The 16978-nt window shown below is 45.2% G+C and overlaps 2 protein-coding genes across 2 annotated transcripts; both read right to left on the minus strand.

Moving 5' to 3' along the window:
• Window positions 1-220: 220 nt before the first annotated feature.
• Window positions 221-2221, minus strand: LOC115252036 (stAR-related lipid transfer protein 5-like). The gene is made up of 6 exons (XM_029846259.1): window positions 1801-2221; window positions 1550-1599; window positions 1311-1443; window positions 1088-1205; window positions 822-915; window positions 221-741 (listed from the first exon to the last, which is right to left on the minus strand). Exons 1-6 carry the CDS (start codon window positions 1888-1890, stop codon window positions 591-593), a joined length of 636 nt encoding a protein of 211 aa, XP_029702119.1. The 5' UTR covers window positions 1891-2221; the 3' UTR covers window positions 221-590.
• Window positions 2222-2850: 629 nt separating this feature from the next.
• On the minus strand, window positions 2851-16457 carry LOC105419436 (transmembrane channel-like protein 3). The gene is made up of 22 exons (XM_029846786.1): window positions 16284-16457; window positions 15679-15825; window positions 14807-14882; window positions 13768-13849; window positions 13580-13686; window positions 12937-13035; window positions 11422-11564; window positions 10958-11105; window positions 10841-10884; window positions 10523-10670; window positions 8866-8975; window positions 8695-8773; window positions 7868-8113; window positions 7572-7700; window positions 7163-7230; window positions 6388-6516; window positions 6104-6214; window positions 5786-5911; window positions 5146-5224; window positions 4868-4910; window positions 4482-4782; window positions 2851-3791 (listed from the first exon to the last, which is right to left on the minus strand). Exons 1-22 carry the CDS (start codon window positions 16397-16399, stop codon window positions 2909-2911), a joined length of 3414 nt encoding a protein of 1137 aa, XP_029702646.1. The 5' UTR covers window positions 16400-16457; the 3' UTR covers window positions 2851-2908.
• Window positions 16458-16978: the final 521 nt, after the last annotated feature.

The following is a 16978-nucleotide window of genomic DNA, read 5'->3' on the forward strand; positions in this document are numbered from 1 at the left end:
GATGATATCAGGAGATACGAGATGATTGAAACATGACTGTTACTGGCAGGAGGAATCAGAAGATTCTTCAGTGTGATCAGGGCTGATTTCCCTGAACGTCACCCAAACGCACCACGAGAGCTGCTTCTCCCCATTTATGGACGTTACACTGTTAAAGGTTAAAGTTCTTCATTAAAAAAGCCGTCATTAGGCCCGAACAAGTGTGTGTGTGCGCATGTGCTTCTTGTCTGACCCCAAATCAATGAAGCTAAAGGACAAAGTGTGGAGTCGTTGGGATTTGGGAAGAATCTGATGGGAAAATAGGAAAATTTGATCGGCTTCAGAACAAAAAATTATGTTGAATGACACATTTTAACACTGAAGACGAGTCTGGACGCTTCCCACTCATTTAAAAGTTAACTTGTTCATTTAGCCCGATGGAGGGAGGGAGGGAGGGATGGATGGATGGATGGAGGGAGGGATGGTGGGTGGTGGGTTCCTCTCCATTTCTACTGTGGGACCGTTGACCGGGCTGGCTTTGATGCTTTGATAAATAGAAGGAAACCTTGGCTGAAAGGGCCAGCAGGCACCAGCTCTGGAGGTAGATGGTCTCAGAGATCTTTGAGAGATCTGACTGTCTTGGTCAAGTTGCTGTAGAAGTTGGCCATACTGGACGGGAAGAAGGAGTCCACCACCGAGCGAGGCAGGAGGCCCCCGAGGTCCGTCTGGAAGAAACTCAGAACCAGGGTTTTGTTGGGCTCCCTGAAAGGACAAACAGAAGAACTGAGCTGGACTCAGCAAGGAGTCTGGATGGCTGCTGGTGTGAGGAAACCCCCCCTCACCCTGGAATCGGGGAGCAGATGCAGCCACAGGGGTGGTTGAAGCCTCTGACGTAGCGGGAGTGAGGGGGGCATCCTGGGTGGATCACGTTGGTGGCTGTGACACAAACACAGGGTCAGTTATGCTCCTCAGAACCCAAAACCAACTCAATATTAAAGCTCCGTCAACAGGACGGGACCGGGTCACACAGGTCCATCAGAACTTCAGACATTTTATACTGCAGGAAGCAAAGAAAGGAAATCAAAAGGAAGTAAAAATGATTGCGCACCACTGGAGGAGATGGTGCCGTCTTCGTATTTCTTAACTAAAATAACATCTACAAAGTCTCGCGGGGAGATGATTCCCATCGCCGCCGAGGGCGTCACCGTCCTGCAGACGGAGACGTCCTGGAGAGGAGAGGAAGGAATGACATTATTGACCAGAATTCCACAGCATTCCCACACGCCTGTCGTGGAACACTAAAGCCGGGTGGTGGGATTTAAGGGCTCCACCTCTGTTATCTGCTCCAGCAGCTCAAACTTCTTGACGTTGTCGTCCCACTTGACTCGCAGGCCGTTTGGCACCGGCTTCAGACACTTCCACACGTCCGCCAGGCTCCCGCCAACAACACCCTCTCCTTTGTACCTGCCCGGGAAGTCACATGACAACAGGTGTCACACACAGGTAACGGACTCCAGAAGTTCCTGAGTACAAAACTCAACCTGGACAATGGAAAGAGATGTTTTCTTACACGTTCCCGGGAAATTCAGAGGAAGGACGCCACGAAACCACAACATCATTCTGTGGAGGATAAGAGGCATTGACCTGCTGTGATCACGTGGTCACTCCGCCATTCATTACTCATTTATTGACGAGCGCAGGATTGTAATTGTTATAGAATAAAATAATGGATACAATTACTGACAGCGTGGGTGCATTTTGTTCAAATGTTGCGGGTCATCTCTGAACATCTAGCGGAGGGCAGATGGACCCAAACCTTACCGACTTCTTGCAGACCTGCCAGCCGGACTGATCATCTCTGTAGCTCAGTAAACCATCAGCCGCCATCCCAGCTGTGCGTTCATAATCCATGTTGTGTCAGGAGCTGCCTTAAAAGTGTGTAATAAAAGAATGATTGTCGGGAAGGGTTCAGCAGGCGGGATTAGAGCCAATGAGTGGCGTTAGCCTGCCCAGGGAAGCTAGCCTCTCCCGATGAATCTGTCCGCATATCGAGCCCAGATGCTGCTGCACATCAAAGCCTCCTCCGCTGACCCCCCCACGGAGCTCCGAGCTTCATTCAACCAGTAGCTGCTTTCTCCCGCTTGACATCGTCTTCCATGAAGGTCTGACGTTCCCCCCGCAAAGATCAGTGAATGAGCCTGAAACGCTCAAAAATGGGACGAGGCGTCACATCGCGCAATTGGGTTCTGCTGCTGTGATTGGTCGGATGTCGGGAGGGGCGGAGCCCTGTGCGGGTCAGCTGTTCCCCGCGTCTGCCCGGCTCCGGCCTGCAGCCACGCAAACCACGCCCCCTCCGCCCTCCGAGCGCGTGAAACAGGCGAGTGCACGATCGCGAGACCGTGGCCAGCACGTCCCGGACCACTTCCGGGACGTAGGAACTCTTTTCTTCAAAGTTTGTATAAAAGCCCTGGAGTGAATGGCGTGGATGTCTCTCGTGGGCGTTCTATATAGGGGCGTGGCTTATATGATGTGCACTGTGCAGGTCCCCAAAAGCATGCTGGGAATTCTGGGAAGTCAGTAATTACTCATCCAAACCTCCCAATAATAAGGATATCCATATTGTATGCAATGTGTGACACACACACACACACACACGCACACGCACACACACACTCTATATATTGCATTGTGTGTGTGTACATATACGTATATATATAAATATATATAAATGATTGACAGGCACGTTTGAAGCCATATGCTTGCTTTCATAGTCACCTGAGTTTATGAGTTTAACAGATATATTATATCAGATATATTCTATTCTATTCTATTACTATTTAAAATGGGGGAACAAATGAGACAAAGAAGTCAGGGCACACTTCCCTCACTGGCTTTATTGTATATGACATTTTGTGGTCCATACGTGACATCACACGTTGGAGCAGACCAGGTCATGTGACTCAGCCAGATTCAGGTATAAGCTGCCTTTGGATCTTTTCTGGGCCACCTCAGATCTGTTATGGATCACTTGGATGTACTGGTCAGTGCTGCTATGGTGTTGGTCGCTGCTCGAGCCCGGGGAAGCTGAGTCTGACTCAGTCTGAGGAGTCTCTGGCTTGGTCCTGATCTTGGTGGTCTTCAGGGGTCTCGGCCTCACTGGGGACCGATGCACGGAACACAACTGAAGACCGTCTTCTTCTTTCACACTAGTACGGAATTTTGAGGCCAAATCATCAGTTTCTCCTTCACCGTCGTCCTGCTTGGCCTTTCCATATCTTCTAGTATTACTGTGTCTTCCTTTGGACCCCTGGTTCTTGATGTGGTTCTCACTGTAGAAGTGTGACTGGTGGTCTGCCAGGAAGCGGTGGTCCTGAGGCCTCCTCTTGTGTTTCAAGTGCTCCTCACCCTCCCACTCTTGGGTGAGATGTGAGATGTGAGGCCTGTGAGAACGTTGTTGGCATTTGATGTTTTGAGGAGCAAAACACTCAGAGTTGCGTGGACAGAGCTCCAGGATCTCTGGAGGTTCTGCTATCAGGTAATGGCGTGGAATGCGTGTTGCTGAGTGGAGCAGCTTCCTTCTGGGCACGTGCTCGTTGACGATGATGTAGCGAGTGGTGTGACCTTGTCGTCCTCCATAACCCTGAGCAGCGGAGCTCCCCGCAGCATTGCCAGGATGTATGGAGCGTACGGTTCTCCTGCAGGTGGGCTCGGTGTGGATTCTGTCAGAGCCACAGCTTGGAGGATCGCGGGCCATGTGGTGATAAGATTTGGACCTGCAGGTACCAGTAAGTCGACCTACAGATGGTGGAGGTCTGTTATAGGAAAGAGCCACACAGAAGACCGTGAGATGAATGTGAGATTGTGATCCAGAATTGTGTCTGAAGAACAGTCTCTGTTGCAGTGAATTTCTAGAGCGTCTTTGCATCTCAAATACTCCCAGGCAAGTTTTGTGATGGAAGATTTTGTGTAGTTACTGATAAATGTAACCTTTTCTGAGTGGAACCTCTGTGAAATTACTGTCATAAGCCCATGGTTGCCCCTTGGAGCAGATGTTCTTATTGGTAACCTCTACTCTGGGGGGAGGGGGAGGGGGGGGATACCCTGCTGTCTACAGTGTTCTGAGTGGGACTGCCGGCAAGGTTTTGGCAACAACCTTGGTCCCAATAATTGGTCTCATCAGACCAAAGGACATCCTTCAGTTGACTGTGAGTCAACATGTCCGTTCCTTTTCCTTGTCAGGCTTGTATACTGTCATTATTGGAATGATGGTTAGTCCAAACAAGGGGGGGTTGGCAGAACCACGTCGGCCCTCGCTCAGTGAGGTGAAACGACCTAAAATTCACCCTTAATTTCCTTCCCAGCAGGGACCAACTGCAACTGTAATCTGCTACCTTCACTAGTCAGGTCAGCACTTCACTACCTAATCATCAGCCAAGTGATGCTCTCATTAGAGGCACTATTAGTTATTGGACTTGTCAGGGACGCGACCTGATAAAAGTCACCTGTTGGTCCTGTCTGTAACTGGGCCAGTCCAGTTGGGTACGCGCTCCGGCCTGTGTTTTGGTACTTTGGCCACTGTCGGACTGTGGACACATCCAGCTACGCTCCCTCTGTCCTTCACATCTGCTGCAGCTGCTGACTGGGCGATGGTGCGGATGCTGTTTCCACGGCGAGAAGGCGACTGGACGTTTTTGACGCTGCTGTAACGTTTGGGTGACCCGGTGTGGATGGAGGCCTCTTGTCTGCTCAGGTCACTCTCTGGATCGTGGTTCCTGTCTGCCACCTCTGGAGGCTGACGCCTTGCTAAAGTTCAGTTAAACACAAGTGGCCGAGTGAAATCAGGAGCGTAGAGAAACCAGTCAGGAGGTGAAGAAGACAACAGAATTACCAGCAGCTATTTGGAAGACTTTCTTCTTGTCCTTAGTTCGCTCCTACAGAGAAAGGATTCAGTAGAGAATCTTTAGGTTGAGACAATGAGAGGGTCATCCTGCTGTAACCTGCAGCCCTCTACAACAAGAAGATCTAGAATTGTGGTTTCTAACCCTGGGCCAACAGTACGGACACTGAAGCTAAAACTACTGTATGTGAAGCATTTGTTGGTGAATGAAAATCCAGGGAAATATCATGTAGAAAGTAAACATTGATAATAAATGATCAGCAACTCACTGTCTGTAGCTGCATCCTCAGCTGGTTGTTGGTGAATTTGAGGGATCTGGCGATGGCCTGAAGGTAGTAGATCAGCATACTGCAAAAGCAACAAGCCCAACATGTTTCTCGCCTGTCAGAGCCTTCAGACCCTTCAGCGCCTTCAGAGCCTTCAGAGCCTTCAGAGCCTTCAGAACCCTCAGACCCTTCAGAGCCTTCAGAACCTGAGTGCCTTCAGAGCCTTCAGACCCTTCAGCGCCTTCAGAGCCTTCAGAGCCTTCAGAGCCTTTAGAGCCTTCAGACCCCTCAGAGCCTTCAGAGCCTTTCTGAGCCTTCAGAGCCTTTAGAACCTTCAGAGCCTTTAGAGCCTTCAGACCCACCAGACCCTTCGACTCCTTTCATATTATTGTATTCTGGCCTTAAGGCATCCTTCGAATATTCTCATTAATCTAATTATTTTTTTAAAAGAATCTTTTTAAAAGAAAAACTGAAAGTTTATGACAATATTTCCTGAGCAGCTCTAGAGCTCAGAAGATTGAACAGGCACAGATCTGGAAAAAGTTTGGCACAACCCGAACTCTTCCCAGAGTTGACCAAGAACCCCCCCGGCACTCTGGTTGTGTGTGTGTGTGTGTGTGTGTGTGTGTGTGTGTGTGTTTACAACAGAAGCAGCAGGGCTGGCAGCACCACGATGGGGCTGCTGATGTAACTCATCACCGTTCTGAACCACAGTGGGAAATCATTGGCCACAGTCTCAGAAATGATGTCGTAAATCTTCTCTTGACCACTGAAACACACATTTGGTGCTCAGAGTCACTAAAAACATTCCAGATTCCTCAATGTGCTTGTTTCAAAGATCAATTCTTCCTGACCACCGTTTGACCGTCTGTCAGTATCATCTGCAGGTGAACCAAACAAGTTCCTTGAATGCTGGATCAGACCCCTACCTGGGGCATCTGCTGCCTATAGGATGCTTTACCTAAAGGGCCCACAGTGCTGTGAAGGTCTGTATCTCACGATGGCAAAGATGGTGGGCAGCATACACAGGAAGAGCATGAACAACAACATCGCCAAGTAGAAATTATTTGACCTGAAAGTCAACAGAAGGATCTAGAGTTAGAAAATACACACACATTTCATCTTGATCTGTGAGTCCTGCATAGAGTAAAACGTGCCGCCACCAGTCTATACAAGACATTGATCAGAGTTATTGATGATTGATCAGATGTACTAAATGTGTGTGTGTGTGTGTGAGAGAGAGACCTGGAGGCTCTGAACACCTGCTGATGTGGAACATTACAGGTGAGGACAGCCCAGCTCCTGAGATACATCAGACCAATGAGTTTCAACACATTAAAGGCAGGAAGACATGGTGAGAAAAATGCTCCCATCCTGGGGAAAGACACACACACACGCACACACACACACACACACACGCACACACACGCACACACGCACACACACACACACACACGCACACACACACACACACACACACACACAGGGTCATGGGCCGGTCGGCTTCTCAGCCTTTTTTGTTAACAGCAGCTCATTTAGTGCTGGACAGGCTATAAAGGGTGAATTACATCCTCTATTACAACTGTGTTGGGCCAAGGTGACTCAGTGTGACCGATAATCCTCATCAGTTCAGACATACCTGATGGTTCTTTGGTTAAGGACCATTCTAGCCTCTTCCAGGCTTTTCTTAATATGACGTTATACCATAAAGTATTATGTCCGTTTGTGTGATACTTTATGTTCTTTTTACTCTCTTTTTTTGTAATTGTATCAAAACAGAAGGGACCTTTTTGGAAATTTATAATCCAATGAATATGAACTAATATCAGAAACCGCATTAAATCACAGCAAATAAACAATTTAGAAGGATTCAAATTGTTTCTACACGATAATAAGGCAAAGGCATTAAGCCTCCGCTGGATTTATGCTTCTGCATGAGAGAATCTGGTGGATACAACATTCAAAGTTTAGCAGAAAATCAAAATAGCTGCACCAGAACGTGACTAATATTTCAACTTACCAGATCATTCCTTGGTTATAGATTAGATGCAGAACATTCTCTGCTATCTTGAACTCCCCATATTCAGGCTGTGAGGAAAGCAAGAGAATGTGCCTTCATGAGCTGGAGGCCGCTAAATAAGCTAATGTCCAACGTTTAGCATTTTGTCGTTCTCCAAACAATTTCACTTCCATCTCATGATAATGTCACATTGCAGCAGTGTTTTAGCAATAGTTTTGGAACACCTTCTAGGTTCCTGAGTCCATACTTGGACCATAGAGGACCATATTTGGACCATATTTGACATATTGTTGGCAAAAATTTTGAGGGTTGGGTTCGGGTGTCTTGGTTCTACTCCGCATGGTGCTTCCATGTGAATCACCGTGGTGACTGCTGTCACTGCACCAGTGTTTCGCACAGGCCAACTTACAAATTTGCTCTCTAAATCCCAGCAGCAGCAGTCACTCAGGTAGCGAACCACTAAACCTCTGATGAAGTCGATCAGCAGGATACTGGCCACCGTGAAGATCATGTCAATGATGGACAGCTTCAGCATTTCCTGGAGAAACACACTGATGTCACACCTTCTATCCAAGCCTGTCCATCCGAGTTGTTAAGGAACACTACCTTTCATCTAATCTAATCCACTCCACACCCTCCATGATCCATCCCAACAAGTCCACTTATCTAACAGCCCAAACCCTCACATGCATGCTGGGTAACGACCTGTCCAACGTAGGTCTCCCAGCACTGGTCCTGCTGGGAGAGGGTGTTCTTCTCAAACAGAGCGGTCTGGTTGGAGAAGCTCCTTCTATGACTTGTTTGATCCAAGACAGTTGCTATGGTTACTCTTGTGGTGTTATGTTGCTCAGCGATGTAAGCCACTGTAGGCGGGTGACCCCCCAACTCCTGCTGAGAGATGGTGGCCAGCAAGGAACTGGAGTCAGAGAAGTTACCTGGAGACACCTGAAGCTGGAATACAAATGCAGACAAATTCAAAGTTATCACAACTATTCCCAAAAAAAACATGCATCACAACACAAAGTTGTGGGTCAAAGTCATTATTTGTGACTGGTTTTCACACGCTGGTGTGTTGGGTCAGACCACCTCGGCCAGTCTTTGACCCTGTTCACCACTTTTCCCTTCATGGAACACTTTTCATTGGTGCTTCATAGATCCAGTTTTCTAGATTCAACTTTGAGGACATCAACTTTGTTGCCTAATACATCCCAGATGCCCCGATGAAGGAATAATCCAGTCAGTGGTCAATGTTATACCTGCTCAATGTACAGCATGATGCATATATGTAAACAACATGTTTGCTCTGTTTAAGATTAGATATATTAAAAACAATTGTCAGTCACAAAATACTTGAAATCCTACACTCTATTTCTTAAGTGTAACCCCCCCCCCCCCATTTTAAGCCATTTTAAGTTGTTAAAATCACAGTTCTCATCATCACACACCTTCTCCAAAAAGCAAAATATGATATCTTATATGAAGGATGTACCCACGTTAGTAATGAATCACACTTTTGATAGTTTTGTACTCACAGAGGAGCTCATACTGTTAACTTTGTCAAGAAGGGCAATAATGAGGCTGTAGAGGTTCCCCAGGTACAAAACCAGCACTCTGAGGACAGGAAAAGGTCTATTAGTAGAGAAAGCTGTCACTGGTACACTGGTATATTGAGATGAGGCTGTATTCAACAGTGGCGGGCTGACCTTGCTAACTGGAATCTGAGTGAAGTGCGTGGATGGTACATCTCCATCTGAGCCACCAGCTCAAAGGCCGATGGAGCGATCATGGTGATGAGAGAAACCACCACACTCACCTCAAGAAAGGGGGAAAGACACCAACAGTGCTGACATTGCTGGGCTCTAAGCAAGCTAACCAGTTAGCCACAGCACAAGTGAAGCACTGCAGTCTCAGCAGAAGGGTGAAATAAACGTTATTCTCATCTTTTCAGGTGGGGAAACCAACTGTGATCTCAACCCCCACAATCTCAACTCAGCTACCAGGTCATGTTTTATATGAATAATTAAGTTCTTCAGCAAATAATGGGGATTAGGAGATCCACCACTGGCAACATCATGAACTAAAGTTGCTAAAAGCTTTTACTGGAACTATCCTGTCGTTCACACCGCTGGATGTTGGCAACTCCCAGTTTGTCTGATGTGCTGACCACTTCACCAACTTCTGCTCATGAATATGGAAATAGCAACAGATCACCACATCTGTAGCGTTTGTGTCTATATTGGTTTACATTTCAGGTTGGAAGTCCCAGCCCTTTGATTTAGAGCCACTGGGTAAAGGACAGAAGTACGGATGCATATTTCTGCCACACATACAAAAAATCAGCTGCTGGGACTCACCACGTTAGTTCATGTTTTTAGGTTATAACGAGAAACTCACGTTATTTTATGTTTTCAAGCTATAACGAGAAACCCATGTTATTTTATGTTTTCAAGCTATAACGAGAAACTCACGTTATTTCATGTTTTCAGGTTATAACGAGAAACTCACGTTATTTTATGTTTCTGAGTTATAACGAGAAACTCACATTATTTTATGTTTCTGAGTTATAACGAGAAACTCACGTTATTTTATGTTTTTAGGTCATAACGAGAAACTTAGGTTATTTCATGTTTTTAGGTCATAACGAGAAACTCACGTTATTTTATGTTTTCAAGCTATAACGAGAAACACCACGTTATTTCATGTTTTTAGGTTATAACGAGAAACTCACGTTATTTTATGTTTCTGAGTTATAACGAGAAACACCACGTTATTTCATGTTTTTAGGTTATAACGAGAAACTTACGTTATTTTATGTTTTCAAGCTATAACGAGAAACTCACGTTATTTCATGTTTTTAGGTCATAACGAGAAACTCACGTTATTTTATGTTTTCACATTATAAAGAAAAATTATCATGTTCATGTTTCCACGTTATAATGAGAAACTATCACATTATTTCATTATTAACATTAAGAAGGGAAACTATTATGTTATTTCGTGCTTTTACATTAAAAAAATCTTAAATTTTAAATGTTTTCACCCTAAACAAGATGAACGTGAAACGATTAAAACAAGAGGAAGAATATAGAATATATATGATCAAAGCAGAACAGCGCCACCTCTGGCTGCACACTTATTGAGTCTATGGGATGTTTTCCAAAAGAAATCTGATGAGTAGCCTAAAACATGTAAGCCAGAGTATCGTTCTAATCACATGACTGAGTTCCATAGCTATGTATGAGATGTGATTATTCTGATCACCTAATTACTGCTTTACTGGATCGTTATGGTGACGTACACATGGGTTCCTACACGCTAGAACTGAAGCTAATGGAGATGATGTTCGCTCAGCTCTCTGACCTCGTTCTTCTCCCACAGCGTCAGCTCAGGCTTTTCCTGCTCCAGTTTCTGAGAACGTTCCACCACAAAGTAGATGATGTAGATGCTGCCCGCCAAAAACAGCAGCACCAAGATGTTAGCTAGTATCCGCAGACTGATCAGCACTGCGCTGAAAAACCACAGAACGACACACAAAGTCACATGGAGAAACACACCTGGAGACTATGACATCACTACAATACAGCAGAGGCTCCAGGAAACAAGATGTTTCCAGACGTTTTGCTCCAGTGCCTCTGTCATATGTATATATCTATAGGGGGAGGGAGAGCCGATGCTTACAGGCTGGTGTCTTTTTTCTTCTCCTGCTCGTCCACTATGGCTTCCTGTACATTAAGAGACGTGTTGGTGACCATTGGTGACACAGAGACGGTCTCTAACGTTCATTTCCTTGCTGACCCTGATGTTGTTCACAATAGCAGCCGCTTTGCTCTCAGCAGCCTCTGGATTCCCGATCAGGTAATCCCAGGCACAGAACACCCTCCAACAGAAGGTGAAGTTCTCGTCAGAGGTGCTGGCCAGGTTCAGACGGGAGTTCTTAGCCATTCTGCAATTGGGAATGAAATCTAAGTGACCAAAATGCTCATCAGAAACATTATCAGCCACTTCATGTTCTCGTCCTGGTGCTGCTTTCCTTCTGGATTAAGGAAGACATCTCAGGCCCACATTGGGGAGGGGGGCACTTGTGGTAATCTATCACAATTTTTCTAGTACCGGTACTATTCTGATATGGTAGATTTCAAACAGCGATCGGCTTTCTTGAACCACCTGAATCACTGCGGTGAAACCAAACACTTTTCTGTCCCACAGGTGTGCTTCCACACAGGTGGACGACCCAACTGCGTTTTAAAGAAATCAATTACTTTCTCAACAGAAAGATGAAGCTGTAGGCGAACACAGCCATGCCAACCAGGAAGTAGGCGAGGGGCAGTCGGTACCCCGCACTGCCGATCTTCCTCACTCTGCCGTAGTAACCATAGAATAAGACGGAGTACTGCAGGTAACCCTGTGGAGGTGAAACACAAGACGAGATCATACTCATGCAGTTTGGGAAATATGACACAGTAGTCTACTAGGAGAGCCCCCTGTTTGCATATAGATGTCCCTGGACGCACAGGTACAGGTTATAACACCTTTCTGGTTTTCTATCTTGTGTTTCTGTTGTGTTTCACCTCCTTCAGAGGATAAGGAAGAGTCAGAGCTCAATTATGGAACATTAATTACTCATACTCATTACTGATACTAACACTGTTTTTGTATTTGCTGAGCACAAGCTGATTATTTAAATCTGTTACTTCACCTATAGGATTATTTAAACACATCGGACAGTGTGAAGTAAATAAAAAGGCAGTAAAACAGTCTCGATGTTTAATTGTTTTTAACAATGTTTAACTGTTTTTAACTACGTCTAACTCTTTTTAACAATGTTAAACTCTCTTTAACAATGTTCAACTCTCTTTAACAATAACTCTCTTTAACAATGTTTAACTACTTTTAACAATGTTAAACTCTGTTTAACTACTTTTAACAATGTTAAACTCTGTTTAACTACTTTTAACAATGTTAAACTCTGTTTAACTATGTTTAACTCTCTTTAACAATGTTTAACTACTTTAAACAATATTTAACTACTTTTAACAATGTTAAACTCTGTTTAACTATGTTTAACTCTCTTTAACAATGTTTAACTACTTTAAACAATGTTTAACTACTTTTAACAATGTTAAACTCTGTTTAACTATGTTTAACTCTCTTTAACAATGTTTAACTACTTTAAACAATGTTTAACTACTTTAAACAATGTTAAAGTCTGTTTAACAATAACTCTCTTTAACAATGTTTAATTACTTTTAACAATGTTAAACTCTGTTTAACTATGTTTAACTCTCTTTAACAATGTTTAACTACTTTTAACAATGTTAAACTCTGTATAACTTTGTTTAACTGTTTTTAACTACGTCTAACTCTTTTTAACAATGTTAAACTCTCTTTAACAATAACTCTCTTTAACAATGTTTAACTACGGTACTTTTAACAATGTTAAACTCTGTGTAACAATGTTTAACTCTCTTTAACAATTTTTACTCCCTTTAACAATGTTTAATCGGTTTTAACAATGTTAAACTCTCTTTAACAATTTTAAGCTCTCTTTAACAATAACTCTCTTTAACAATGTTTAACTACTTTAAACAATGTTAAACTTTGTTTAACTGTTTTTAACTATGTCTAACTCTTTTTAACAATGTTAAACTCTCTTTAACAATGTTAAACTCTCTTTAACAATGTTTAACTCTCTAAACAATGTTTAACTGTCTGTGACAAATGATCCATCAGATTTCCTGCTAATGCCCTTCTGCTAATACTAAGAAGATTCTTGCCCCAAGAGACCAGATGGTGTCCAAGTCCTGGGCTGAAGCCACTTGCTCTTTGGGGATAGTTTTACTTCTTGTTGTCCCAAAAGGAGCTCCAGCCAGCAGCTGCAACACACAGGTGCACAGTAATTCAATAATTAATGTACATTATTACTGTATGTAATAATGGACTCTAATGCCATTATTTTTATACTCTGTGCTTTTTTGTGGAGCCACCAAAACTGGTCATCTTCTTCTACGTTTGGCTGTTCCCCTCAGGGGCCACCTCGTGGGGCCACTCTCTCCATCTGACCAGACCTTCTATATTGCTTCTTCTTCTCCTCTCACACCAACGGACTTCAGATTCTCTTTCTCCACAACCATCCTTTCGCCACCTCCCAACACGATAGTTCAGAGGTTCCTGTCTCACCTCATCTTCCAGCCTGTCCGTCACTATAGGGGTTGGGGTTTGGAGCTGAACAGCACCGATGGGCTTGGATCAAGGCTCATTTTTATGCTGAATCTTCTTCCTGATGCGACTATCTACATTTATCTGGTCTTGGGACAAGCTCAGGAGGACACTGGCTTGTGCCCCGTAAATCCAGCATTGGTCTCCAAAACTGGAGACTGAGATTAAGATTCCATGTAGAGCCAAGAGAGATGTGCTGACCTCAGGGAGGATAATGAAGGCTCCCGTCATGATCGACAGAACGATGTTGATACCAAACAGCCAGCGCAGGAAGATGAAGTAGGACGCCACGCCGGAACCAAAGTGACCTCGGTGGAAGAGGAGACCCGAGCAGCATCAAAGACGGTTCGAAACGTGCAAGAACAGATGGAAACGTGGAGGTGACTCACTTTCTATCTTCTTGATCCTCACCTCCCAGGGAATAAACAGGACGGTGACGTTGTAGAGAAGACGGGAAATCTTTTTCAGTAGCTGCAGGATCACAGACGGAGGGTTCGTGTGACCAACCAAACGCCACATTCACCAGGATGTCATTGATATTACAGTTCTGGCTCTGCTCACACCGCGTTATTCTCTTCCATTTGACTGGAAATTAATACACCAACAATAATTTATACACACAGTTTTTTAAAAAAAAAATAGGTCTTTTTAAAATGGAAGCTGTTCATGGTTTGATGGTTATTGTGAAGAATGAAGCTTTTAGCTCCACTGACTGGAGTTCTCTATAAACAAGCACCTAACGTTTAAAATGACTAAATAATCAAAAGCAATTTATTGTGATGAGGCCTTAACATTTTAATTAACGTCAACTGTAACAGCAGGCTGTAAATTCTCTGCCCAGCTCTGGCGCTCCATTTATCCCCTCTGATAAGCACATTATCGTTACTGGGCAGGAACAATCACACGGTGAAATCTAGCTTCATCAGCAACAATATAAAAGAAACAAGAAAAGTGTATTTAAACAGTCCACGATGGCCCTATTGAGCTGGAAACCAGTACAGAGAGGATCTGAGGATACTGGGACAATGTTACCACCTGAAGGAGGAAAGAACCTGAAATATCGACCCACCAACGAGCGATAGAAAGGGTGCCTTGCTCAGGGGCACACCAGCCCATGATGTGTGTGGACTGTCCTGTGGCCTCGGCCCCCCGGGACCAGAGCTGCTCCGACCCCCCAGGAGGAAGCCAGCAGGGTGTCGTTCTGCAGAACAGTGTTCTCCCCTCTCTTGGTGACAGCTCTGAGAGCTTCTAAAGGTTCTTTCCTGAGTCCTCATAGTTGTAAAATGCTCTGAACAGGTCTGCGTGGTCACCGCTCGGGGGGGGGGGGGGGGGGGGGGGGGGGGGGTCCCAATGAACAGTGTTGGGGGTTGTTGTGTGTAGGTGCCTTCCTATGTGGCTCTATTTTTTTTACAATAAGCTCCCACTTACATCAGCTCCTGCGTTCTGGTACCCTCTGGTTCTGGTCAGCCGCCCCTCATACTTCACAACTATTATTCTGGCCTGTCTGCAATCAGGGACCCAAAACAGAGAAGAGGCTGTCACAGCGGACACGACTTGTCTAAAGGTAAAATCAAAGGTAAAATCAAAGGAAATCATTTGCTTTGGTGCAGAAAGCACCAGCTCTCCCAGTAGGACCATTCCAAAGTAGTCAGATTAAAGGTGGTGGCAGTGGAACCTTTCCTCAACAGATGAGGGCCTGGATGATGCGTTCAGGACAAATCAGTGACTTGGGACGTGAAATAGGAGCTGTTCCAGCAGTGGAGATGAAAGGGTATAAAAGGCAAAGTGATGGCTGTAATAAAACCTGGGCAGTAATAACAAACTGCCCCTATAAACGCCCTTATCCACCCTCAGCACATCTCCTCCCTGCCGAGGGTCTCCTAATTATGTTGAAGCCTCCAGCACACACATGCACCCCCAGAGAGCATTTAGCAGCAATCGTGTATATTAACACATGTGGGAGCTCCGTGGGGGCTATAAAGGCTTCATATAGCAGCAATCGTGTATATTAACACACGTGGAAGCTCCGTGGGGGCTATAAAGGCTTCATATAGCAGCAATCGTGTATATTAACACATGTGGGAGCTCCGTGGGGGCTATAAAGGCTTCATATAGCAGCAATCGTGTATATTAACACACGTGGAAGCTCCGTGGGGGCTATAAAGGCCTCATACGTGGCGACAGAGGGAAGAACCGGCCGGTCGGTGGCGTCTGTGGAGGCTTCCCTCACCACCTTCACCTGTCAGTTATCCAGGCGTGAACATGCCAAATCACACATGGAAGGAAAAACTGGGCACTACTTTAGGACTTTGAGCTTGCGTCTCATTGGCCAAGGTCGGGTCCGAATGTTGGCGATGATTTCTTTCTGGTACTGAATGTTCTGGAACATCTCCTCTGGATCGTTGCTGTCCATTCGCTCCTCGCCGTCATCTTCATCGTCTGAGGCGCTGCCGGATCAAAGAGTCGAATGAGCCTCTGAACACGTGATGTTCGCACTTTCTATTCAATTTAAAATAAATATATAATGTAAAATATAACACACACACACACACACACACACACACACACACACACACACACACTCTAACAGTTTGCTGTTTTTAATAACTGACAGGGTGGAATATTTACCAAAATACCCACATTAAAAAAAGGGAAATACAGACACATATATGTGTTTTCTAAAGTTTCTAAATTGGTCGAATCAGAAATCAAAAGAAACCCTTGAAATTCCGCCTGTGTTGGCGGATTCTTGCAGATAAAAGTCGGATGTTTGGGAGGCTAAAGCCCTTAAAACCCTCCGATCTTCATCCAATGACGTCTTTATAAAGCTCGTTCTGAGCTGCGCTTTAACATGAATAACGACCCTACAGAACCAGGGCGTTCAGGTAAGGGGGCTGGTACTGACCCCTGCCGGTCCGGGTACGCTGAGTAGATCCTCCTGGTGGTCTTCCTGATGCTCTTGTGTCTCTTGGCTGCAGAAACACCTCTGCTGCTGCACAGCTGAAGAGCCTCAGAACTCATCCTGGAGTGAGTGAGAAGCTCAGCACCACTGGGCTGGAGACACCCCCGTTAGGGTCCAGTTCCCCCACCATCCAATCACAGGGCAGCTGGAGGCTTAAAGGGGCAGTAACAGACGTCCAGGTGCTGTGCTCATCAATGACTGAGCATCGTTATCGTTGGGGGGGGGGTTAGGGTTACTATGATGGGGGGGGGGGGGGGGGTTAGGAGAGCAGGTTAGGGTTACTATGATGGGGGGGGGTTATGAATGAGTGAATGAATGGATGGATGGATGGATGAATGAGTGAATGAATGAGTGAATGAATGAGTGAATGAATGAATGGGGTTTGCCGCTACGCTAGTGTGGCAGGGACGGAGTTGCTAATGTGAATTCTGTTGTTCTGAGTTTAAGCAACATGAAGGAACACCTCAACCGTTCAGGCATGAAGGCGTGTGAAGTCCAGACCAAGAACCTGGAACCCTGAACCCAAACCTGGATCAGAACGAAGGTTCCTGGTCTGATGAGTCCCTCAGCCCAACAGTGACCTTGCTGAGAAGGTTGTGAAAGAACAAGTGTGAGTGTTGTCAGCTGTAAATCAGCTT

The sequence above is a fragment of the Takifugu rubripes genome, chromosome 13 (assembly GCF_901000725.2).
Source record: "Takifugu rubripes chromosome 13, fTakRub1.2, whole genome shotgun sequence".
NCBI lineage: Eukaryota > Metazoa > Chordata > Actinopteri > Tetraodontiformes > Tetraodontidae > Takifugu > Takifugu rubripes.

What these genes read in the sequence shown, in the direction of transcription:
- LOC115252036 (XM_029846259.1), bottom strand. Translation starts at nt 1,890, where the DNA reads ATGGATTATGAACGCACAGCTGGGATGGCGGCTGATGGTTTACTGAGC. An exon ending in GGCAGGTCTGCAAGAAGTCG is followed by an intron (nt 1,600 to 1,800) that starts GTAAGGTTTGGG and finishes TATCCTCCACAG; the next exon opens with AATGATGTTGTGGTTTCGTG. An exon ending in TGCTGGAGCAGATAACAGAG is followed by an intron (nt 1,206 to 1,310) that starts GTGGAGCCCTTA and finishes TCTCCTCTCCAG; the next exon opens with GACGTCTCCGTCTGCAGGAC.
- LOC105419436 (XM_029846786.1), bottom strand. Translation starts at nt 16,399, where the DNA reads ATGAGTTCTGAGGCTCTTCAGCTGTGCAGCAGCAGAGGTGTTTCTGCA. An exon ending in CTATTGTGAACAACATCAGG is followed by an intron (nt 10,885 to 10,957) that starts GTCAGCAAGGAA and finishes CTTAATGTACAG; the next exon opens with GAAGCCATAGTGGACGAGCA. An exon ending in GTTACAGACAGGACCAACAG is followed by an intron (nt 3,792 to 4,481) that starts GTGACTTTTATC and finishes TTCCTATAACAG; the next exon opens with ACCTCCACCATCTGTAGGTC.